The sequence below is a fragment of the Eumetopias jubatus genome, unplaced genomic scaffold (assembly GCF_037043125.1).
Source record: "Eumetopias jubatus isolate StellerSeaLion01/CBP00866 unplaced genomic scaffold, mEumJub1_p1.0 scaffold_12, whole genome shotgun sequence".
NCBI classification, from domain to species: Eukaryota; Metazoa; Chordata; class Mammalia; order Carnivora; family Otariidae; genus Eumetopias; species Eumetopias jubatus.
In genome coordinates this window covers 58842954-58867860 of record NW_028274818.1, presented here as the reverse complement: position 1 = coordinate 58867860, position 24907 = coordinate 58842954, and the positions used below count along the sequence as shown (strand labels likewise).

General features: G+C 52.9%; 1 protein-coding gene and 1 long non-coding RNA gene across 3 annotated transcripts in view; both read right to left on the bottom strand.

Annotated features, from left to right (window-relative positions):
* Positions 1 to 7593: 7593 nt before the first annotated feature.
* The window catches only part of CD247 (CD247 molecule), a 70938-nt gene continuing 53624 nt past the window's right edge, over positions 7594 to 24907 (bottom strand). Inside the window, exons 2-8 of one of the 2 annotated variants that reach the window (XM_088017135.1) lie at positions 14952 to 15055; positions 13943 to 13999; positions 13373 to 13453; positions 12041 to 12073; positions 11187 to 11243; positions 10162 to 10203; positions 7594 to 8944 (exon numbers count right to left, since the gene is read on the bottom strand). In XM_088017135.1, coding sequence (XP_087873261.1) covers positions 8879 to 8944; positions 10162 to 10203; positions 11187 to 11243; positions 12041 to 12073; positions 13373 to 13453; positions 13943 to 13999; positions 14952 to 15055 — 440 coding nt within the window. In that variant the 3' untranslated portion in view covers positions 7594 to 8878. Of the gene's footprint in view, positions 8945 to 10161; positions 10204 to 11186; positions 11244 to 12040; positions 12077 to 13372; positions 13454 to 13942; positions 14000 to 14951; positions 15056 to 24907 lie in introns of both variants that reach the window. The other variant, XM_028111654.2, reaches the window with a different exon arrangement.
* Positions 15062 to 23561, bottom strand: LOC148162815 (uncharacterized). The gene is made up of 4 exons (XR_015766510.1): positions 22838 to 23561; positions 21280 to 21407; positions 20597 to 20678; positions 15062 to 20197 (listed from the first exon to the last, which is right to left on the bottom strand). It is a non-coding gene; the product is annotated as an uncharacterized LOC148162815 (long non-coding RNA).

Here is a 24907-nt window from a genome sequence, read left to right as displayed (position 1 = left end):
CTGTACCTATGTCTCTTTCCTTTTCCTCTCCCCTTTCTCTCCTCCCTTACCCCCTTTTTGAAGGAAGTCTTGTTGGTTATCCTGGCTTTGGAAAAGAGATTGATTTAGTTTCACTCTGCTGGCTCTGTAAAGAAGGATAGAGTTGCTCAGCGCGGCCGTGATGTTCTTAGAATTGCTGGCAAACTGGGGGGAGGGCAAAAGATGGGGGGTAGAGTTTTTTTCTTCATTTCCCTTTATCTAACACTTATAAATAGAACCAGTACAGCTTGTTTGAGTTCAGATGATACCTAGACGTGCTATCTCTGTTCTGTCACTTGTAAGGGATAAGCATTTTCAAGAGCAGGATTACATGGAAAACCAAAAGACTTTCCTTTACTCTCCCTTGGAGCTGTATCTTTCCAAAATGGTTTTATACATGAGTTCTAGGGAGTTCAGAAGTTTGTTGTATTGGTGGGACACAGAAAGATGGGTCATTTATTGCTCTCTTGATACTCTGTCAAGAAATGATCAGATTACAGAACTTCATGAAAGCTTTACTAATAATCTAATTATTCTGACGTTACGTAAAAGTGGTATTAATCTTGTGTGACTTTTCAAAGCGCTAGATAGGTTTGTAAGTAGGTGATAGGGATAGTGAAGATAAGAGCACTCACAGACGTTACGGAAAACAAGGTGTGCGTGAGGGAACACCACTTGGAGTGTGGAAGTGAGCCTCCCCAGGCTGGGGAGGGAAGGTGTCCCTGCATCTGCCCACTCTGCACAGGGCTTTGTCACCTGGCACCACCTTCTGGTTCAAACCCAGGACGCTGTCAGCAAGTTCAGACCCCAGAAGTAATTGACTGTAAAAAAAAATTGAGGTCTGCTGCAAAGTTCCCCCGTGTCTTCTCAGTTTACTGGTTCATCCTTGTTTTAAGTCAGCCACAACCTTACGAAAGCAGCTTTTCAGGCTTCTTTCCTAACCTGGCAGCAGCACTGAGCTCCAACATTAGACCCCAAAGTCCGCAGGCGGGCAGCCGGAGAGAGTGCTGTGTGAAAACAGGGCACATCCAGACACTTCTTTTCACATTGGAATCTCCTTCGAGTGAAATAGTGAAAAAGGACAGAGCCCAGTAGGGGAAAGGTGCTTCCCCCGAGCCCTGCCAGGGTCTTGGAGACTGACCGTACAGCAGGAAAGGAGATGCACTGTCAGAGGCTAACGTGCAGGCGGTTCTGTCAGGAAAGGCCGTGTTGCAGGGGCGTGGGGGGCCGCGTCTCTGTCTCCGGGCTTGCCCAGGTCTGCAGGAGGAGGCCCGGACTTCCCTAACAGTTGAGTGGACTGATCCCAGCCTGGGTGTATTGGAAACCGCCAGCGTGGGCGGGGGGGGGCCTGGGGGGGCCGGAAGGAGCAGAAGACTTGGTGGTCATACTACAGGTTGGTTCTCTGCAGCATCCGTGGTGGGCTGCCCCTGAGGCAGAGGCAGAGGCACAGGGGACTTCTTCCAGCTCCTCGCCTCTGCCTGAGGGAGCGCATGTGCAGTACTCAGTCCCCAGGAGGGGAGGGGTCTCCCTCTCCCAAGGGAACAAAGGTCGCCTCCCGCATGGGACCGTAGTTCCGGGTCCTTCCTCTCTGGTAGTGGCTAAGGCTAGGTGAGCAGGTGTGGGGCTGCGGCCCACCTCAAGTCCCGCAGCTGTCATATACCTCATTTCGAACTCATGATTGAGTAACTTGCTTTAACTTCGCTAAAGCCTACAGAGTTGCCAGGTCTGCCCTCCCTCTAAGTAATGTTGAACTCTGGCCTATAGCATCACGGGACCTGTAGCCTAGGGTGGGACCTCCTCCAGCCTCTGAATGTCGCTGCTGAAAAGCTACTGCAAACCGAGGGCAAATTGCAATCTTCTATTTCTTTTTGTTGCAAGGGGTCTTCACAGGTCTCTTAACATCGGCTTTCCCCGTCACCCTGCCTTCAGGGGCTGGCCCTCTCTCCACGCCCCCACCCCGTCCCACAGGTCAGATTTCCCTGGTGGGGTGGAGGCCGTCCCCTTCCTCTCCGAGGCCTCAGGGTTCTGCTTATTTTCAGGACTTTGGGTGGAAGGGAAAAAGACACCAAAGGCTCCTTTAAGCTGACTGCTGCATACACATTTCACTTTTTTTCCTTTGACATGACCAAAAAAAAAAAAAAAAAAAATCCAAATATTTAAGTTTTTATTGTTATTAATATTATTATTATTTGACAATCTTGTATCCAGTGGGCTCTCTAGAAGCTGCATCCCCAGCCCTTTCACCTTTTCTTTGAATGTAGTTCCCAACCTTCGATTCCCACCCCCAATGTTGAAAGAAAGCTTTGCCAGGTCTTAATACTGCTGCTATAAGCCAGGGGAGGGTGGTTTCTTTGTTTTGTTTTGTTTTGTTTTTTAAATTTCCAGCCAAAACCAAAGATTCCTTGATGATTGTATAAACTCAAAACAAACAAAAAAACCAAAGAAAAGGGAAGTCTTCAGCATCAATCCAGTCTGTGGCGTCCTGGCATTTAGAGGAGTGAGGCTAGGGGTGGGGGTGGGGGCCTCTGACCCACGGGAAGGGCAGGAGGCTCTTTTTTCCATGTTTTGGGGTTCGCAGAGGTGCATCCTTAGTAGCTTTGGCTCTGGCCAACTTGTGAATGTGCCGTGGAACAAATTGGCATTTCAAATTTTCCAGTAGACAAAATGCCGTCACCGTGCTTATCTACCGGACAGCAAACCACGGTACTGCGGGGGCTTAGCACAGGGACTGGGGGGCTGGGGCCTGCCGCTGGACCGCTGGACCCACAGAGTGGGGGGAAGTTGAAGACACTGGTGCAGGCCTGGCTGCTCTGCTGGGTGCTTGGACCTCTGGGGTCATGACAGTGAGTACACGCCAAGGTGCCCTTCTGAGCCTTTTCTCTTTTCCTTGACTGGAACTGCTTGGAAGTGGCTGCCCTGTTTGTGAGAAAACATGTAGAAGGGTTACCACGCTTTTCATTTCTCCTTGCTGTAGTTCGTTTCCTTTGGCAGCACCACTGTGCAACTATGCATTGTATCTCACAACCTTTGTGCTAGGTAGATGCCTGTGACTTTTTAACTTGGGGGTGGGGGTGGGGGGGTTGCAAATGAAGGAACTTTTTACATGGATCTTTTTAATCTCAGTTGATTGGGGGAGGGGGGTATTTGGTTCTAGGGTCATACAAGCTCTATCCCAAAGCAAAATCCAAATGTTAATAATATTAGCCTGATGCAGATACCAAAGATGATTTCTTTCCTGCAGAACCTTAGACTTGTGTATTAAGTACGATTACCCAGCACTTGCATTAGTCTAACCTCAGTAATTCCAAAGCTTAGATGTATATTTTGGTATATTTCTGGGATATTAAAAAAAAAATGTCGTTTAACTTCTTGTTTGTTTCAGTGTAATGCTCTTAAAGTCATAGCATGAAAATAACTGAACTGTCCTATTCTTAGTAGTTTGAAATAATAGTATTTTTGTATGTTTTGGGTGTGTCTATGTATGTATTAACATAACAGTTTTCACTGCCTAGGTGTTCATAATAAAAAAGAAAATGAAAAAGTTCTGAGTGTACATAATATTCAGTAATAAACTTCCACCAGGTTCAATTTGGATTGCATATTTGCTGATTACTGTTCCCAACGAGGATTTTGTTTTGTTTTAAAGAGACAGTGATCTTGTTTTCCTAAAGACTTTTCTCTCTCTCTCTCTCTCTGTCTTTAAATATCTTAACTCCTCCTCCCCCTTTTTCTTTTCTTCCTTTTTTTTTTTTTAAATATTGATTCAGGGGTGTTTTTCCACTGTTGTCAAGGGAGAGTCATAAGGGGTATTGGCCCCTTGGCCTCCTGAAACTTTTTGTTTTATGTACTTAAGTTTAAAATGTGAGTTTGAGTTCTCTTTTGTGGAAACTTAAGATGTGGTGTAAATGATTCTTTCCAAAATCGTCCAGCAGCTTTAACGAGGCAGTGACAGTTTCTAAGTAGTTGGTTGGGCGTCCTTTTACGTTTCTCCTTAGATCACTTTGCAGTCTGGGTGGCTGTTGTATAGCCTGCCCCAGAGCGCCTGCTTAGCCATTTCCCCTCTGATAGGGGTGTTTTATAAGAATCTGCTGATAACTTGGAGTTTGGGGGACCTTGTTATCTGGTCCCCTGGGAAACACACGTTTTCTTGATTTCAAAAACCCAAAACACAAGCAACTTTACATTTTGGGGAATTAGCTGATGTGCCTCCCAGAGGCCTGAGGGAGGCGGTGGGGAATATGAGCGGTGCTGTCTCTTTAAAAGTGCCCTTTATATGATTCCCCCTCCTGGGGCCTCCTGCAGGGGCTGTAGGCTTGGGAGATTGGGTAGGTGACAGTGAATCAGAACGAAATGGTAGATTTTGTGTAGATGCATTTGTCTGCTGTAATTTTTATATATATATTAAACTTACTGTAACTGTACAGTTCGTTTCTGTTGTAAAACATCATTAAACCATTTTCCAAGTGTTTTCACATTGTTGGAGTTTCCTTGAAATTGTTGTGTTGGTGTTCTGGATGCTTCCCGCACAGGGGGTCACGGAAGCCTTCCAGTTTGTCTTTTCCAGCAGGAGCTCCCAGGAGCCCCAGGCCCCCTGATCATCTCGGTTCCTAGCCCATGCCCACCCTGGGTCCTACTGTGCGTTTCCTCCTGTGCCTCTGGGGGGTGCTGTGACCAGCACACCTCTCCCTCCCCAGACCCTCAGGGCTTGGGGGGGCCCTGATTCAAGTAGCAGTAGTCTCCTTCACACCCCCTGGGCTTTGTGTGACCAGACACACGGGCCCTTGACTAGTCCTGCAAGAGAACTCTCCAGAGCTCCCATTTCACTTGTGTCTTTGACGGCAGACCTGGCATTGAACTTGACTTTTCCACATTTACTGTTTACGCTCCTGTGCCCCTCCAGCCTTCCCTGCCACATCCTGAACACCCACTCTCTGGAGTTCTCTGAAAGAGACTAGTCCTGGACTTGGTGTCTGGTTCTCCTGTCGGAGAGAACACATCTTGGCTTAGCTTAGCTCCCTACGGCTTAGACTAGTTCACATTTCATGTCATAATGCAACCTGTTGTCTGAACATTTGAATCTTAAAGTGAATTCTCCACAGAGAGCAAACTTCAGCTTGTTGAAGAGCTTTCGGAGGCATTCCTGTCTTAACTGCGCTGAACCTGTGCCCCGCAAAGGAGGAGACAGCTGTTGTCTCCAAGGCGCTGGCCGTCCCCTACAGGGCCCAGAGTGGGAAGGCAATACCGGCTCTTCTCTCCCCTGCTACTGCCTCCAAGAGCTCCTCCTCCATTACCATCCACCCCTTCTTGTATTTATAGCTTGCGTGTAAGTTTGGGGGCTTATTTTTAATAGAAATCCTCTGGTAGAGACAGTGGCACGCTCACTAGCATGGGAAAGACTTGAGAAAGCAAAACCCATTTGTCAGCCCTAAAGAACAGGGATAAAGTACTGATTAGATCATTATCCTGCAGTCCTTTTCTAACCCAATTCCTATTGGCATCTGCCAAGCTGAATCACCTACGAGGTGATATGAATAACATCTCTTATTGTTGCCTTTTCTTCTCCAAAAACTAGGGCTTGAAGTTGTAGGACATAAATCTGTAGTTAGACCTCATAGGTTCACAGAAATATCCAGGGCCAGGCCACCAAAATGCATGAGTTATTCATGGACAGAACAAGATTTACAGCTAAACGGCCGTAACCGAACGCCCAGGCCCTGAGTCCCCTTTGGAGCTATTCTCTTAGCCTGAATGGATCATCTGCCCTTTTTGTACCTGCCACACCTGGGCTTCAGTGACTATTCTGTTTGTAAACCAGGAGCCCTGAGTTCTATTCCAGGAAGAAGAAAAATTGATCAGAATGATCCACATTGACTTTAGTGACGTCAAAGTCCTGACAGTTTTGAAACATACTTTGGAAGCTTCCATTTTAATTTACGTACACACATAAAATGTTTTGGTTCCTCAATGCAAGTGAAATGCCATACTTCCTTGGTCCTAAAACACATCTTCATATTTTAACTTTTACGAAATAGGGCTGTATCTTACGATGGATGTTTCTATTAAGAGTGGTTTTTTGTTTGTTTGTACTTAAAAGTAAGTTGATGCACATCTTCTACAATCAGTAATTTCCTGGGATGGAAGGAATCCAGTTGTGCTTTGAAGGGAGGACTGCCAGACCCGAGGGAGGACTGCCAGACCCGAGGAAGGGCAGGGACTGGGCGGCCCTAGGGCTGCCTCCCCTCCGCCCCTGCTTCGTTCCCCCAGCTGGCTGCTCTGTGTGGCTGTCTTGCCTGTGATCCAGTAAGTGTCCTCACTCCCCCACCTAGGTTAGCTGCAGCACCCACAGCTCGTTGCTAGCTTTCCTCCCTGCCTTTTGGGTCAGATTCTTGACGGAACTGGGTCCAACTCTTATTTGAAAGCCAGCCATACGGGTCACGCAGCCTGTGGGTAACTCAGTAGACCTTGACTAGGTCTGAAGTATGAGGCTCACTCACTTTGACTAACAGATGAACCCAACCTCAGGTTTTAAAAAACCCAGTGAGTAGAAGCCAAAGGAGTAGCAACCCAAAAGGGGGCATCTGTTGTCTTGGAATGAAGGCAGCTAAAGCCGCTTGCTGTCATTTTCCCATTCCATTGCCTGGTGACCAGGTTGCCTAATTAGGGCCGGCAGGCATCAGAGGCCTTCCTCGCATGAAACCTGCCCTGCTTCCCAGCCCCTTGCTGGACTCTTGTCTGCACCCCTTCCCTGGCGGCTCCCCCTCCCGCCTGCCGCCTTGTGGGTCATGATGCGACCTGCGGTGCTTTTTCCATGGTGCGGCCGGAATCCAATGGCAAAATTTTAAGTCCCGAACGCTGTGGTGGCTCTTCTCTGCCCTCCCTGGTAGCTTGCAAAATGCTGGGCACAGAAATAGGTAGGTGCGGGGTAAATATTTGTTGAATGGCATTGCATTCCCCCGATGAGGCCAGGTTTCCAATCGAAAGCCTTCTCTTCGAGAGGAGCTACATGTACGCCTCGCAGAGATTCGAGTCACTCCTGCTGGAATCCCAGATGCTCCAAGTCGGCCCCATATTAATTGGGAGCTTGACGAGTTGGGGCCTTTTTTACGGCCACCACATTTACAGACACCCTGACCTAAAGAGACCTCTCACGCTCCAGCCCTCCCCAAACCCTGCAGCCTGAGGGTTTGTGCCGTGGCATCAGCAGCCTGTCGCAACTCCCAGACACCCTCTGCTGCCAGGGGCTGCTACGTGGCCCTCCTCTGCCGCGTGCCCGTCCTCCCCAAGCTGGCCACGGGGCTGGGAGCCCTGCACTCCGGCTGCTTCCCCGGGCCCTTCCCGCAGGTCCCTCCCTGGCCTGGCCCAGCCTGATGCCCGCTTGGCCCCGAGGCCTGGCCGCCAGCCCGGACGGCAGCACTCCCGGCCCCTGGATGCACCTGTGCCCACCTGCATGGCCCAAGGAACCATCGAGCCCTCTGGGAGTCAGCAGTTTCGGCCCATGGCAAGGGCACCAGATGGGTCGCCCCCGACTGAATCACCATTACCTGCCGGACTGCCGAAATAAAGCTCACAGTAAAAGCTGTTTCACCAAAGCGTTTATTATGCAGGAGAGTAAGTAAGACTTTAACAAACCAGTATAAATTAAAACCAAGCGGAGCAGAGACGGTCACACATGACACCTTACACAGTACTGTTCCCGGAAGTCGGCCGAGGTGGCCCCGGAAGTCGGCCGAAGCGACCCCGGAAGTCAGCTGAGGCGACCCCGGAAGTCAGCCGAGGCGACCCCAGAAGCCAGCCGAGGCGATCCCGGACGCCCTCCAAGGCGACCCTGGCCCGCCACAGCCCTCGGGTCTCTGCAGGTCTGGGAGGGGCCGTGCCTCCTGGGGAGGCCTTCACAGGGACGCTGTCTTTCACTCGGAGTGTGAGGTGAACAAGTGCCTGGAAAGAGTGTGCTCTTGCCCCCTTCCCTCGCCCCCACTGTTCGCACTCTGCAACGGCCCTTACTACGTGCTTTGAGGGCTGTCTGTTCACAACTCGCGTCCCCTGCGAGAGTGTGAGCTCTGTGAGGACAAGCACAGGCTTGTTCATCGTCTGCTCCCCAGAGTGCCCAGCCCACAAACGCTAAGTTCTATGAAGGGGAATGTACGATCGATTGAAGGAGGGCCCCTTCCTGTCTGCCCCGCACCCCGCCCCGTGCTCTAGCTGAGCCTCCATCACCCTTCCCCTGCTCCCCTGCTGCAGCCGCCCCTGGCTGGGGCTGTCACAGACTTGCACGGCTCTCCCCACCCCCACCCGCCCAGACCTTGCACGGGGAGGCACAACAAACCCCTTTGCCCCAGTGACAAGTGACCTTGAAAAGAGGGCGCAGGTTGACAACAGAAGCCAAATTTACAGCAGGAGCAAAGACACTGAAATACTGACGGAACAATGAAGACTAGTGGATATGTGCTAACATTTGGGATTTCTCTGGGGACTTGACAAAACACGGACAGAACACGGCTGTGAGAGTTGTATGTACCCGTCTCCCAGGTAAGAGCCCCGGGCCTCCAGGAGAGGGGCCTGTCCACAGTCTCTGAGGAACCACAAGACCCCCAGAAGCCCCGAGAACGGGTGGCACTCACAAAGGACTCCTCGAGGACAGGGCCATAACCCTGGCAGAGCCCCCCTCCCCTCCAGAGTCCGGGGATGTTGGTTTGGAGTTGGGTATGACCAAATGTTAAAATGCAAAGCATCCAATTCATAAGAGGGAATACTTTGGTGGTGGAGAAATAGGAGTGAACTGGGTTATAAATGCTTTATCCTTTGTCTTTAACAATCTGGGCAGGTCTGGCCCGTGAAATGGGTGGTGAAATGCCTGGGGCTGTTAGCGAGGAGGCAGGGTCTGCATGTGGAGGGCATCATAGGTGTCCTTGGTGGCAGTGCTGAGCCCCTGTGAAAGCAAATCAGAAAAGAAAAGTGGGTCAGGAACTCCGTGTGGGCACGAGCCTACCTAGAGGTCAACAAGTGGAACGAGCCCCTCACGCCGCAGGTGGGGGCCTGGACCCCAGAGGGCTGCAGGAGAGATGCACTCTCTGCCCTGCCGGAGGTGGCCTTGGAGCAATTCCTTTCCAGCTAAATTCTTCCCAAATACTGAGCCCTGCTGTGCGTGGGCCTAGAAGAACTTCCGTTTGGACCCAAGAGGAAGGGGAGCACCCTCATCCCTGAACACTGAGCTGGGATCAGGTTTGCTCCAGAGAGTTTGCTGTTCCTGATACCTGGGCCTCCAGGAAGCCAGGACTTGTCACAGGGAGATGGTGGCTCCCTGACCTCAGCCCTCCTTCCCCAGCCTCCTTCCCAGGTCACCGTACTACAGGTATGTTCTTTGTCGGGGAGCAGGCAAGCTGGTCCCAGTCCCACTGGAACATCTCTCCCTGATCCAGAAGACAGATCAAAGCAGCCACACACAGGAACATTCTGGGGGCCCTTTTGACATCATTCTGAACTCGGGCAAGCTGGGCAGCCTGACACATTGGAGTCAGTCAAGCAAGCTGTGAAGAGCCCAGGGGAGCCAGAAGTAGCCAAATAAGAACCCGCTGGGGATTATATTTTAGAGAAGTAGGCTGGGTATCCTTGGTTTGCATAATTTCTCACACTTATTTGCATACACCAGGCACGTGACTGACTATAACAGCATATCCTTTTTAAAGTTATTGTTTCTCTTGATTTTTTTTCCCTTCAATTTTCCCACCCAGCCACCCATCTTATTAGTTCTGAGGATACAGGGCAGAGCAAGGCTTCTTGCAAGGGCCCAGAGCTGTGGAGGAAGAGGCAGGAAATTGCTTGTGTGGTGTCCTTTGCCTACATCAGCCCTCTGGGCAGTGGCTGCTTATCTGTGGCCAGTGCCTGGGGGCTCCCATGGTCTCCTGGTTGGAGCCAAGGAACGTGCTTGGATGGCTGAATCCCAGGCATGCCCCAAGGCCTTCCTGGCAGAGGTGGCACTGGGACCTCATTTGAGGCCTGGGCTTTTAGCCCTGCCCAGCTGATGGCAAGATCTGGGTGCCACCAAGCAAGCAAAATGGGGGAGTCTAGACTTGATCCCGATTAGATGGCACCACGCAGGGAGGGAAGTCCTGCAGCACAGACCAGAGGCACCGCCTCATCTCTTACCTGGTAAAGGCCATCGTGCCCCTTCCCTCGCCGACGCTGGTTCTGTGGGAAGGAGGCAAAAGGGCAGAGAGACATTCAGCAGCGGCTCCTGCTCAAGGCCCTTACTCTAGGGGCCCCCAGAGAGTCGGAGGTGACCGTCTCCCAGCCCGCACCCTTGCCCCTGGGAAAGAAGGGTCCTCAGGCCACTGGTCAGACCTCACTCTGCAGAGAAGTGAGGACTGGCTTCGATGCGGCCCAGGATTGCTCTGCCCCACTCATATGCTCAGAGACACCAGAGTCCTAGAATCTGGGCTGCATGGGAGCTGGCCATGTTGCCTGCTGCTTGGAATAAATGGGCCTCCCTGTTGCTCCCGGACTTCCTGGCTACTCCTCAATGCTCACCGGGAATGGCAACCACATAGTGGTAGCAGCTCTGGCTACAGAGTCCACGCACATCTGGGCTCCCCTGTTTACTAGCTAGGCGACCTTGGGCAAGTCACTTCACCTCCTGTGCCTTGCAGGGCACATATTTCTCACTGGGTTATTGTGGGGATGACGTGAGACTACCTACCCAGTAAAGCACTGACCAGGCCTGCTTTGGGGACACGTGACCTACGCAGCCCCTGCCCAGGAGGGGTCAATGCTCTGCTCTCACCATTTAGAAATTCTTAATCTTTTAGAAACAAGGGGCCCTGCATTTCCATTTTGCCCCAGAGTCCTGACACAGCATGGCACACAGTAAGCACTTAGTAATTACTGATGGTGACAGATTCGACTTGCTTTTTACAAAGCTTAATGTGTCTTAGAATCTAGACTTGGTTCCTAAAAGAACATCACCTTTCCTCACTGTCTTAGGTGCTGTCAATGGGGAAGAGCTGGGTTACCGTTTGCCCCTGGCAGCTACCACAGGGCTCTCTGTCAGTGATGCAAGGAACGGCTGCAAATGGACGGGACGGAGGCCTATACAGCAGGCACATCTAGAAGGTGAGGAGGGCCTCCCTGGGAGCATCCCCACCCTGACCCAATCCTTGGGAATCAGCACTCACCTCGCCTTTTATCCCAATCTCACTGTAGGCCTCCGCCATCTTGTCTTTCTGCAGCGCCTGGAAAAGCAGAGGGTGTGGGACACGGGGTTTACTAATTAATGCAGAAAACTGTGGGCTTCCACACAAGAGGAAGGAGGAAGCCTCTCGACTTCCTAGCTGGCAGGGAGCTCCCACAGTCAGAGCTCCAGTCCTTATTCACACAAGCATCTCTGCCCACAACCAGCTCCAGCCTTACCCTTCTCCTCAGCCCCTTGGAACATTCTCTGAGCTGCCAGCCCTGTGCACTGAGCTGAGAAGCTCAAGTTAGGTTGGAAGATAAAATGTGGAATTCTTAGCCGAAGCACATGAATGTGGACAATGCAAGGGCTCACCTGCGGTCCCCAGAACCACTTATTTGAGCAACTTGTCTCTTTATAGGGCCAATGCCATGGGCTGTGGATCAGCCAATTGCAGGAAGGAAGAAGAGGTGGCTCTCCTCACAGGAGGTTACCACCTGCAATGGTCCCCTTTAGGGCCGCCCCAGATCAACAGTCTGAAAACCACAACCAGATCCGCACCCAGGCGGTGAGGCTGACCTCCCAGGGGCTTGCCACCCTATTCTCCCCTGACCTTGCTGTCCCCCAGCGCCGTCTACAGGGAACGCCAACAGCGGCCCCGGGGACCGAGGAGGGGGGAAGGCAAGCGAAGGGGCTGTCCTCCGAACAGCCAGCCAGCAGGCCGCCGCTGCAGGCAGCAAGACCGTGAGCCAAGTGGCGCAGGAAGGTGAAAGTCAAGTCAGGCAAAGACTCGGGGCAAGGAGCAATGCCTTCACCCCGAGCCCAGCTCCAGCTTCCCAAGCCCCCTCCCGTACTCACGTTGTACACGAGTTCCGGAGGATTCCTCTTCCTCTGCTGGGAAAGACGAGGGGCAGGTGAGAGGTGGCGAAACAGGGCTCCAGGCCGGGAGAGTTGTAGCACCCTCCCCGCCGCCCCCCTCCTCACACCCTGGGCCACCCCTCTGCCCCCCTCCTCACAGCTCTACTGTGGCTCCTACTTCTTAGTGCACACGGGCACGCTCCCTGGCACACTGGCCTCACCCCCGCAGGGCCTCCTCAGCCCAGCCTTGCCCGGGGCAGGCCTTGGGGGTATCTGCTGATAGCTGGTCCATGTCCCCCGGCAGATACAGTGCCACACGTGTCACGTGGCATTTCTGGCTGAAAACAAAAGGTACCGAGTACCCTCACTTAGAGCAGGGCCAGCCACTGCCTAGCAAGCCCTAGTGACCCCTCCGTCCCCACCCCTCTTCACCCCTCCTAGTCCGAGTAAGAAGAGGAGAGGAGAGCTGAGGCTGGAGGGCGAGGGACCAAGGAAATGTGCCCAGCACAGGGCTCAGTGTGGAGGGGGGCTGTGGGGGCAGGTGTGACCAGAAACATCAAGGGCCACTGGGCACTGTCAGGAAGCACTGCCCTAAAACCTGGGCAGCCTGGGCCTTTGGGCTGGACCCTACCCTATTTTTTTTTTTAAGATTTTGTTTATTTATTTGAGAGAGATGGAGAGAGCACAAGCCGGGGGTAGGAGCAGAGGGAGAGGGACAGGCAGACTCCCCGCTGACTGGGGAGCCCGAGATCATGACCTGAACCAAAGTCAGATGCTTAACTGTCTGAGCCAGCCAGGCGCCCCTGAACCTTCTTTATGAGAGAACCCTGCCCTGGCCTCCTCCAGCCTCCTCTCCCCCCCCGCCCCCAGGCTGCGGAGTTTACAGCCGAGAGAACAGAGCCACTAGGAGCCCGGAGCCAGACCATGCTCCAAGGGGTACCTGGGACCCAGAATTCCTTATCCAATGGCCTTGGGCCCTTCCTATACGGACCTCTTCACCAGATATGTCCTTTGGGGGAGCAGACAGCCCCATTGCGTGTGCATCTCAGGGTGGCCAAGCAGTTTAAGGGGAAGTGAGTGGAGCTTAGTCAGGAGGGCCAGAGTGCCACATTCATGTCTGGGGGGTCCCTTGCAATGCAGAATGGAGCCCAGGGGGAAGGAAGAGAAGGGGATGGAAGGAATGGGGACTCCCGACTGTCCTCAGGCCCCGGGTGCCTTGCATGTCAGGACGGAGTGTGCTGGTGGAGTGGCTGGCTCTGAGGAGCCGTCTCCTGGCTGTCCTGCTGAGCACGCCCACACTCCCACACACCGGCAGAGAGACGGATACCCTACCTGTTTTCCTCCCATCTCAGGGTCCAGGCCTCGTCTCTTATCCAAAACCTCATACTCCTCTCTTCCTCTTAGATTGAGCTCCTAAAACAGACAGGAAAGCGTCAGAGAGGGCTGGGAGGACAGGAGGACTGCACCAGCTGGACTGGGAGCCCCCTCTGGGTGGTGGCTCTCAAGGAAAGGGGCAGGGACTGGGGTTAGAGTGAAAACTGGTCCATGTCGGTAAAGCATCTCAGAGAACATGCATTACCATGACTCGTGTCTGTGTGTGTGTGTGTAAATAGATTCGGCCCAAGTCCCATTGCACAGGGAGAGTGAAATCTCTTCCCTGCTGCCCTGCAGGCCGACTGACCCCCCCCTCCCACCCGCAGCGGGGCCCCTGCCAAGTGCGGGTGGGAGGGGCTCACCGGCCAGGGCACGCTCGCAGCGTCCCTGCGCGGCGGGGACAATCACAGGCCCCATGTGCGTGCCAGAAAACGAAGCCCTGGGGACGTTCGACAACGGGCCGCAGTCCGGCCTGCAGCCGGGACCCTGCCGTCGGCCCCTTGGCGGGCTGCAGGAGGGCAGACTTACGTTGTAGAGCTGGTTGGGGTCCTGCTGGTCTTGGGGGGCGGCCGCGCTCCTGCAGAACTGGAAGAGAGGGTGGGGCGGTTAGAGCCCCGCTCCCCCGCCTGTGCGCTGGGCCCATGCGCCCCCCCCCCCGCCCCGGCCCCCCAACCCGGGCGGCCACTCCGAGGGGGACGGTGGCTGCACAAGGTCCCAGCTCCTGTCGTGGCCTCGTGCGTCACTGCGTCGCACTAGCTTAGTGTCCTGGAGGACCTGCCCGAGGCGCACACAGCCTCGCTCTTGGCGCTCTTCTCTCTGCCGGAGCCGAGAGAAACGGCAGGATCCTACAGGGGCACAGCATTGGAAACCACCTGAGAGATCATCTAGGACAGCTCTGTTCAAACTTTTAAAAAGGAAATCAGTAAGTAAGACTGTTTTACAAATGAAATCTTTGTGCCAAAGCCTACCATCCAAAAGAGCAATAGGTGGGAGGACTGCAGTGATAACAAGGACCAAGCCGCCTTCCACCCTCTGCTGGCACGGCGACCGCCCCCGGCCCCAGCCCTTGCAAGAAATCCAGACTCTGTGAGGCACCAGCTGAAAACCCGTGCTCTGGGCCCACCCTCACGTGCACTGATAGGGACCCTGAAGTTCCCGGAGACAGGCTGGTTCTGCCTCAGTCAGCAGCGGGACAGCAGAGCCTGGGAAGACACCACAGGTCCCCCACCTCCCGCTCTTAGTTGCCTGAAGCTTAAGCTCCTTTCCGGCCAGCGGTAGCCCTGCCCTGGGATGCTGCGATGTTTGCTCATCTGTATGACTCCTCAGGAGGACACCCAGCATCACACCCTCCCACTCTGCAGGGCTCCGTCAGACACCACCCCGCCACCCAAGGTGCATGTTTGGCTGGCCCCTGCTCTGCCATGGACACCAGGCTCCAGGCACCACCCATGCTTGAGACTTTCCAAGATTAAGGCCCTTCTGAACATCCACCAAGTAGGGGAGCCCACGCCTTCTCCCCAAGGCCCATGGCACCCACCTTTGCTCTCAGGAACAGGGCAGTGAGAATGATGCCATAGATGAAGAGGATCCCATCCAGCAGGTAGCACAGTTTGGGATCCAGCAGGCCAAAGCTCTGTGCGCCTGTGCCAGGAGATGAGACCGATCAGCCAGGCCCAGGGTGACAGAACATATCCCCACCATCCCAGGGTGGCCGCATGACTGACTGGTCCAGGAAATCATGACAAGGGGGGCTGGATCCATTCCCCACACCCCATCTGACCACAACTTCCCTCCCCATACCCTTGGACCAGCTCTGGGAAAAACCTGCCCTCCCCCAACAGCCTGACATGACACCTGGTGGGGCCACAGATCCTAGGAAGACCGGAAGGAAGCAGAAACTAGGTGGGAAGGTGAAGCTGTCCAGTGGGCACAGGACTGCTGCATCAGGCCCACTGAGCCCAGCTGTGCGTGAACTCCCATATGAACCACGCATTCTGGAAGTCTCTGTAATAAAATACCCGTGTCTGGATGAATGGCACCACCTGAATTAGGGCATGTAGCTCCCTAAGGCCTCCTCGCAGGGAGAGAACAGGATTGAGGTTTGAATGAGATCAGTAATTGGGACTGTGAGAATTTGGGTTAACTCTCCCTCCCTGACTCCCAGTTTCCTCAGTGCCAGGCGCTGAGCAGCGTCTCCCACTCAGGGCAGTAGGGCGTGGGGCTGGGCTTCCCTCCCCGCCCCAAGGGGTCTCACGAGCAATAGACAAAGGTACAGTTGGGCAGCCCCCTCCCAGCTGGAACCTGGCAATCTCCCTACTCACCGGTCCCAGCTCTGTGGCCTCAGCTTCATCTGTCCCTGTCCCCCTTCCTTCCCTTCCCCCCCACACTTATAATTCCCGGGACACACCTTGCTCTTCCAGACTCTGCCTCTGTGCCTTTGCATGCACTGTTCCCTCTACATATTCTCCCCCTGCAACCCTGTCATCTGGTAAAGTCTGATGCATCCTATGAAATGTGGCTCAGAACTCTGTCTAGCCTGTTCCACCCCAAGTTGCAGGTGAACCCCTAGTCCTCACTGCCATATTACCCTCTGTCAAACTAGTAGTGCACGTTTAGCCAGCACTGGCATTTTCGTACAACGGGATTGGGCAAGGAGGTATGGTAAATATTCTGGTTAAATAAAAACATTTTTATATGAAAGCTCACTGCACTGCGAGTGAGAAGACATGGATTTTAGACTACTCCCTACTAGGTATGCGTGCAGCAACTCAGCCTGCATAACGGGCCTAGCCCCTGCCTCCACCCCTGCGCGGAAATGCCGCGCGTGGCCCACAGTGCTTCTCCCAAGGCCAGAGTGCCCCCTGGTGGCCGCCTGCAGCCCTCTATCGGGGCTGTGGGAGTGGATGCCAGGCGCTTGTGCCCTGTCAGCCTTACCAGTGGGTTGACCTGGGGCAAGGTATTCACCCTCTTTCAGCTGCCTCTTCCATTCAATAGGATGAGAACTAACATTTCTTCGGTGTTTACTATGTGCCAGACACCCCTTTAATGCAATAACTTATCTGATCTTCCCAACAGCCCCACATAGAAACACAGAGAACTTCAGCTTAGCCAGCAGCAAGCAAGAAGCTGCCCCAGGTTGGTGCCAGGCAGTGAGTCCCCCCTCGCTTCGCTCTCCTGCCCTGGGCCCGGCTCTGCCCACCCTTGTCCAGGAGCGGTGTTTGGGTGTCTCCCCTGCACTATGGAAGCAGGTGATTCCAGGCTGCCCCGGGGTTCCGACTCTAACAGCCCTGAATCCCAATCTCAAACCTTTGACTACCAGCCTGATCCAGGACCCCTTAGGCCCCGGGCGGCTGATCTCTTTGTAAGCTTCCCACAGGCCCTGCTCAGAAACTGCTGATGACCCCGTCACTCAGAGCAAATCCAAACTCCTCATCAAACTGGGCTCTGGCCTGACCCACCAGCCCAGGCCCAGCTCCCTGATGCCTTCCCCACACCTCCTCTCCTGCTCCTCCTTGAGCGCCCCAGAACTTTCCTGAGCTTGCTCCTCTCCCAGCCTGCAATTGCTAGCACATTCCCTCCACTCAGCATGAGACTCCTATCCCCCGACCTTTGCCCCTGGGAATTCAATGGCTGATTCTCCGCCCCCCAACAAAACACCCCCTCACACACATAACTCATCAGGTTCTGAGAGTCCCCTCCTCCTAGGCTGTAAGCGCTAGAGACCAATGGCTGCATTTTTTGCCTTTTCCCTTCACCTTCAACAGCAGAGCACAGGGGTGCAGGGGAGACGTTCATTAGATATTGTGTGGTTTTCAGGGAAGATGCTGGGGCCAAAGTTGGCCTGCCCTCTGGCCCTGAGGCAAAGCCACAAGCCCTGCACTGACCACAGGTAAGGGTCCGAAGCCCTCTAGGAGGTAAGCCATCCCCCAACAAAGGCCACCAACGCTGGGGTGATTTTTTTCTTTTAGGACTGGAGAGGAGGTGTCAGCAGCGATTTATTGGGGTGGTTGAAATTCAGGAAAGGGGCTGGGAGAAAATCGCTCAGCTGCCTGTCACATAAAATGAGGACAGAAAAATTACTGGACAGTAAATTTAGAACAAATGAGAAGAAATATTTCTTCCTGTTGTGCAGAGCCAGCACGGGAGGGGAGGGGAATTGGTCGCCTCCCCCAGAGATAAGTAACAAGGACAGGTTTTCTTTCTTTCTTTTTAAAGAGCAGCATGATTTTATGGCCCATGACAAGTATGTTGTGTGTGGTTTGGCCAAGGATAGGATATTAACCGCAACACGTTTCCCGGGGTAGGGATCCTCCCTCCACCCGGTCCAGCTGGGCTTGTGCTGAGAGCGAGGGGCCTGAGGAAGTCGGTGATAGCACGGAAAGTTCCACGAGGGGACCCAGGGTCTAATTCAATTAGGTAACTGATTGATAACTATTTCTTGGGCATCTGCTCAATGCCAGGGAAGGCTGACATAGAAGGAGCCCTGGATTGGGTGTCAGGTGGATTCTAGTCCTTCCCTTGCCACTAAGTATCTGTGTCGGACAAGTCACCTCACCTCTCTAGGCCTCAGTTTCTTCATCTGTAAAATGGTTGGTAATCAGATCTACTTTAAGGATGTAGTGAAAATAAAGTGAAAAAAATGTATTGGTAGATGTTTTTGTAAATTTCTTCCATAAGAACAGTGATGTCGAACAGGCGGGTAAGGTCTTCTGAGTCCCTGCCCTCATGGGGCTAAGGCTACAGCTTACCCTGGGTCCAGAGGCTTCCCTCGAACAGCAGATACTTTTCCAGGATGCCAACTCAAAGGCATGAGGCAGAGACACTCGCTCCCTGGTTCCAGCTTCTTCCTTGCACCCTCATCCCCAAGGCAGAGACCTGTTTGCATCCTTCCCCAAGCCACTTGCACACCTTCTCGTATCGCCATCACCTTCAGTCCCAAAGGGAGGTGGGTATTTAACACGCTGGATGGTGGCTGTTTTCCTATATAACTGCAGCTGTTTTCTCTGAGTTCCAGTCCTCAGCCCCAGTCCATAGCACCCAAGAGAACCCAGGGTCTGAGCAAGTGTCCAGAAACACTGAGGGTCTCCCTCAGCCTCTCAGTCCTGGCTGCCCGGCCCCTCTGCCTCCCGGCTTCTCACTGACTAGGTCTGGGCTGGAGCCTGGGCCAGGGCATGGCCGGGGTGGAGACTCAGTGTGGCAAGAGCATACACGTGCAGCCTTGCACACACGTCCCCTACAACAAAGACGAATATCACAGCCAGACGGACGTGCAGAACGAAAGTAAGGCCTCAGTCCTTAGACACTGTAATTTCTGTGAACTTCTCAACTGTGTGCTACTCAACTGCCTTAAGCCTTGGTTCCCTCATCTGTAAACTGGACACACTACTCTGTATCTCACTAGGTGGCCGTGAGGATTATCTGTTGCAGGTGCCCGACCCGGCGTGTCATAAGTGCTCCGGGTCAGCTGTTGTCACCGTAATTGTTTTTTCCCCCAAAATCACCAACACATTTTTTTTGAGGAAGAAAAGATCAAATTGTATCAAGACCTTTTCAACTGGGTAGGACGAGAGACACTGATGTGTCTAACCTCTGGGTATTCACAGCTGCACAGCTAACCAGATCCTGGCCTCCCCATTAAACCAACGGGCATTTGATGAGGGGGATGTATTCTGAGCAGTCACATGATTTCCCATTTAGAAAATGCTGCCTTCATATCAGAGAAGTTGTGCTGAGGAGAACAAAGCAACCTAACAATAGCCTCCCAGCGCAGGCCTAGATGTGACAGTCGCCAGGCGGAAGGGGACAGGTCCTATTTGCAAAGCAGGAGCGCTGGGGTAGGATCTGACCCCCTGAGCATTTTTTCATCCAACCTGGACCTCCCCAGGCCATTCTCTGGGCCCCTGCCCAAGGCACACTCAGCAAATCTGGAAATTTATGGGATTTGGCCCCGATTTCCATCCCCACCCTACCCTACCTCACCCAGGTCTAACGGGGGACCGGCCGCGCCACACCCTTGCATCTGGACGGACGTCCGGCAAATATGGAAACTGAAGTCCAGGTGGGCTGGAGCACAGAGAGGTGTTACGTCAGGCAAGCTCCCAGACGATCAGGCCTTACGCATGGGGGCCGGGCTGATGGTGGGCAGCAGTATTTTAGGTGATTCCAGTTATCCCAGGGCAAAACACCACCCCGATGACACCTGGCAGAAAAGCAAGCTAAAGCCTCGGAAGAACTGGCCTTGCTCACTCACGTACTCCCAGTCCTGGATACAAGATTAGAACACTGGGGAACAAATGGGGGAGCCTGGCCTGCAGCCTGGCCTTGTCCACAGCCATGAGGACACTGCCCGGCGTGCTTATGGCAAGCCCCATCACAAACACGACATAGCTCAGGACGGCCAGGGCCTGGCTGAAGTGGGAACCTGGGCTCTGGTCCCTTCCCGGCCCCTGCATCACACCGGGAAGTGCCAGACAGGCACTGATCAAATGGGCCAGTGGGCTACCATCCCAGAAGAAAGCCGCATCTCCCGGCAAGGGAGGGAGAAGGCAGAGAATCCCAGCGGCCCCTCCTCCTCGAAAAATCTTCTCAGTGGAGCTCAGCACACGGCTGGACTTGGCCTCCCGTCCCACAAATGAGACCCTGGGACTCATGGAGAGGACCTGTGGTGGGCGGCCAACATGTGGAGCGGTGTCGGTCATCATCCATGGGAGTTCTCCTTCTCTTCAGAGGGGTCTTCATATCATCCTCGTCAGAAACCTGCTTGATCTCTCCTGGAGGGAAAACCTGCCCAGGGGCCTTGGTCGTCACGGAGTCCTGGCGGGGTGAGGAAGCTCAGCAGACCCCTCAGTCCCAGTGGATCATGATCCACCTGGATGAATGGCCTTCGGTAGGGTGGTGTCTAGTGCTCACGCCCAGTGTAACGAAAAGCACCTCCCCAACAGGCACCTCGGTGACCCGGGCCCCCGCACACCCACTGTCTGCCCGCGAGCCACGTGCGGTGAGTGGACAATGTACCTGAGCCCTGGCCCCAAGCCCCTACCCCCCGCCAGGCCCCCACTGCTTCACTGGGAGCTCAGGGAGCAGCTTCCTGCTCTGAAGCCCCCCCCACCCCCATGTTGCCACCTGGTTTTTCCATGATGCATAATAAGCCAGAGCCTGCCTGCCTGCCAAGTAGTGGGGTACCTGGAACAGGCCACATGAGATGCCCAGAGGAGACTCCATGGCAACCGGAGATGGATCACAGAGTCTCTACCCCTATAGCTCACTGCATCGAAAAAGGTTACAAGTCTCATTAGTGAGAATAAGCCCAGTCGTCCCTATACACCCTGTTGTCTCTACAAAAGCCCTGAGTTCAGGAAGTTTCCTGGCACTGACCATTCACAGGAATATTTGGGGGGGAGCCCAGAGGGCAGCCTGGGGGAGGCACTTGTTTACAGAGTCTAATTTCTTTGAATGAGGTGTGTTTGAATTGTACTGTTTGTCTCTTGGCCAGACCACAAGCTTCTGAGAACAGGGAAAGCAGGTCTCATCCACCTGGTCCAGCCACGAGGAAGCTGCGAACATACACCAGTGGTCGGCCCCCCTCGAGCCAGCCCCTGCCCCCCGCACACGATCCTTACCAACTGGTAAGGATCCCTTGCACTTGAACCCCAACTTGTACTTTTTAAAATTACTTCCTGTGCCTGATTGAGCTTGATTCTATGAGAGTCCAGAAGGTAGGCAAGGCTCTATCCATTATTGGGTCCAACACAACTCAGGTATAAACCGAGACCAGAGGAGAAAAGTAACTGGCTTGAGGACAGCCGCAGGCTAGGGGCAGCCCTGGGGGGCGTTCCTGGGCCTCCTGCCTCCGGGGGGCCCCTCACCTGTGGGTGCAGGGCACAGTGTGTTCACGTAGCCCTGAACTCACAGCCCTTACTGTTTGCCGGGTTTTAACAGGTAGTCCCGGCAGCTTATGGGCTTTTCATGTCTGGTGTCCTCTCCGGAGCAAGCCCTGGAAAGCACAAGTGATACATTTTAGTTTCACTTGCTTATTTCCCCTCCTCACGAGGCCACGTGAGAAGAGAAAGACATAGGCCTTAGAGCCAGAAAGACTAAGATTCGAGTTCTGAATATGCCTCCTCCTGGCTCTGTGTTCAGGGACTGCTTTGTTAACCTCTCTGAATTTCAGTTCCCTCATCTGCAAAAGGGCTTTAATGAGACTGACTCCAGCGGGTAGTTATGCAGATGCCCGCAAGAACGGGGCGCGGGGGGGGGGGTGCCCTGCACTGGCAGGTGGCAGGCACTGAGCTGAGGTCTCAGGTGGCCTTCTCTGCCACCACAATGGCCTCTTAGGTCGAAGCAGCAGCAGGAGTGGACCAGGGCTCCCCGCCCCTCACTCTTGCCAAGGTGGGGGGACGGAACCTGATCGGCTCCCCAGCTCAACATGGAGATACCCACCTTTCAAGTGTATGAGGATAAAATCAGTTAATGAAGATTCGTGAAGTACCTCCCGGCTTCAGGAAAGGGTAACAACATAACTCACATCTGACCCAGCGTACAGAGTAGAGAACTCTTCGCCCTTGCATTATCTGATTAAATCCTCAAAACAACTTTTTTTTTGAGATTTTATTTATTTATTTGACAAAGAGAGAGAGAGATCACAAGTAGGCAGGCGGGGAGGCAGAGGGAGAGGGAGAAGCAGGCTCCCCGCTGAGCAGGGAGCCCGATGTGGGGCTTGAATCCCAGGACCCTGGCATCATGACCTGAGCCGAAGGCAGACGCTTAACTGACTGAAGCCACTCAGGCGCCCCCTCAAAACAACTCTTTATGACATGGGCAGAATTACTACCGATTCTATTTTGCAGACAAGGGAACTGAAGCTCAGAAGGGTCACTCAGCAGGAAAGTTCCCAAGCGCATCTGACACTAATCCCCTTGTCTTTCCACTTTATCCTGGTGCTTCTGGAGTTCATGTTCTCCAGAGAGCCTCCCACCTTCTGTAGGCATTTCTTCTCTGATACCTTCAGCCTCTGCTTGAATACCCTGGGTGACAGGGAGCTCACCACTCATCAATCACTGGTGGAGAGTTCTCATTTTCAGCGTTGTTAAAAAAACAGCTGTGGGGGCACCTGGGTGGCTCAGCGGTTAAGTATCTACCTTTGGCTCAGGTCGTGATCCCCGGGTCCTGGGATCGAGCCCCGCATCAGGCTCCCTGCTCAGTGGAGAGCCTGCTTCTCCCTCTCCCTCTGCTGCTCCCCCTGCTTGTGCTCTCTGTGTCTGTCTCTCTCTCTCTCTCTCTCTCTCTCTCTGTCAAATAAATAAATAAATCTTTAAAAAAAAAAACAATCCAAAAAACAAAACAGCTTTGGTCTTAGTTCTGCCTTCAGAAGCACAAAGAACACAGATTCTCCTACTCCTATAAGGCAGCCTTTAAAAATCTCACCCGTATCCAGCTGGTCTCCCCCTTAATAGGAAAGACTTAGGCATCACAGCAAGAGCCAATCCTTCGGAGGTAGAGGACTTGAGTAGGAGCCTTGGCTCTGGCACTTAACCCTCTGTGGAAGCATTCCATAGCTCTCTCACAGGGTAAGCTCTCAGTACATAGGCGCTCACGACATCCATATTCATCACAAAGACCTCAGTTCAGGTAGGACCAGCCTGATTCCCAGCCGCCTGACTGCCTTTTGCAGCCCTAACCTTGAGCCCTCAGGGCTTCGGCGGCCCAGCCCCACCCCCAGACTCAGACCGGACTGACGATGACATTGCAGGCTGAGAGTTTAGAAAACAGGAAGTCATGTGTGTTCAGGAAGGCAGTGGTAACAGTTTTGGGGTGTCTGCGCGGGGGCTAATGCCCAGCTCATGGACCACAGCACCAGGGGCACCCAGACCTCCCCTGCAAGGGGGTTTGCTCCCTTTCATGAAACAACTAGCTTTCACTGCAGCAGGAAAGACAGACACATTGGGTAATGATAATAACCACCAGTAGAAGCAGATGTGAGTTTTCTCATTCAGTCCTTACAGTGACAGTGACTTTGCAGCTGGGGAAACCGAGGCTCAGAGAGGTTCACACCATGCCAAAGGTCTAGAGCCAGGGTTGAGCTCAGGCCTCTCTAGAGCTGTAGTCCAGACACCATCTGGTCCAGAATCCTAGCCACCACTTGGACCACTTACTGACCTTGAGCCACCTCCTGGTCCTCAGGGCTGGGGCAGAGGGGTTCCTTTCAAGGCTGTGGATGGAGTCCTTCCTTCTCTGAGGGTCACACCCCATTAGCAGGTGTGTCTCTGACCCCGCACTTGGCCTTCTTTCTTTGAGGGGGCAGGATGCTGAGAGGCCTACAGGATTAACAGGGACAGATGGCCCGCTACCATATGTGAGGCTACGCCGGCCAATCCTGTGGAGGCTGACCCACCTGGAGACAGCCTTGACCTGCAGAATGAGTTTACATAATATATTGGAACCACATAATTTCTTGCTACTCACTTTAATTTGGCACAGCCTCCTCAGCCCCCCTCCCCCTCAAATGTTGAATTTCAAATACTCATGTTTCACTGTGAAGCTAAATATCCGGTCCTAACTACCTACAGATTTTATAATCCCATAGGCTAGGATTCCAAGGCAAAGGGGAAGAAAGGGAGTTGTTTGATTTCTTAGAAGTAACAGGATTCTGGGAGAATATTTCCCTGCTGGTATTACTACTTCCATGACATTTGTTATGATTCATGCAATAGTTTTTAAAATTTACCTACGATCACTTTTGTTTTTATTTTCAAGTAAATCAACTCATTGTGAAAGTGCAAGAAAGTACAAGATAATCGGAATCACCCATAATACCACATTCAAACACAGCCACTCTTCACCTGATGGCAGATTGCCTTCCAAGGTGTTTGTTATTTATAAATTATAATTATTCTACATAAAAAATTTTTCCCTGAAAAAAACCTCTATTTTTTTCCTGTTAGTATTATAATTTAACATTATATTTTCATGTTATTGCACATATTTATATTTCACATTTCCTGCTATTTCATAGGTTTACTGAATTTCCTTTTTAACTGTTGCATAACAATTCTTCCACTACTTATTTACCATTTCTGCATTGAAGGCTGTTTCCAATTTTTCATCAGTGTAAATAACTCTGTGATGAACAGTTTCACTCCTAAAGCTTTCTACAGGTTTAGAATTCAATCAATAAAATTTTGAAAAATGAAAGCTAAGATAACTAATCCAAGAGAAAATTCAGCAAAAGATATAAACAGGTAATCCTTAGAGGCAGAAAAACAAACTGCTGAGAGCATATAAAAAGACCCTCAGTCTCGCTGCTGGTTACCCACTCCTAAAAGTACAAAAGGACAGAGAGAAGGACCCCGTTGTTCACGGAGAATCAGAAGGCCTCAGCTGTGAAGATATGTGAAGGAAGCACCCCCCTCCACCGCCCCAGCAGAGGACGAGAAGGTGCAAAGGTCCTGTGGTGGCTCCAGGCCTGGTGTCTCTGAACAGCAAGGAGGTAGATGT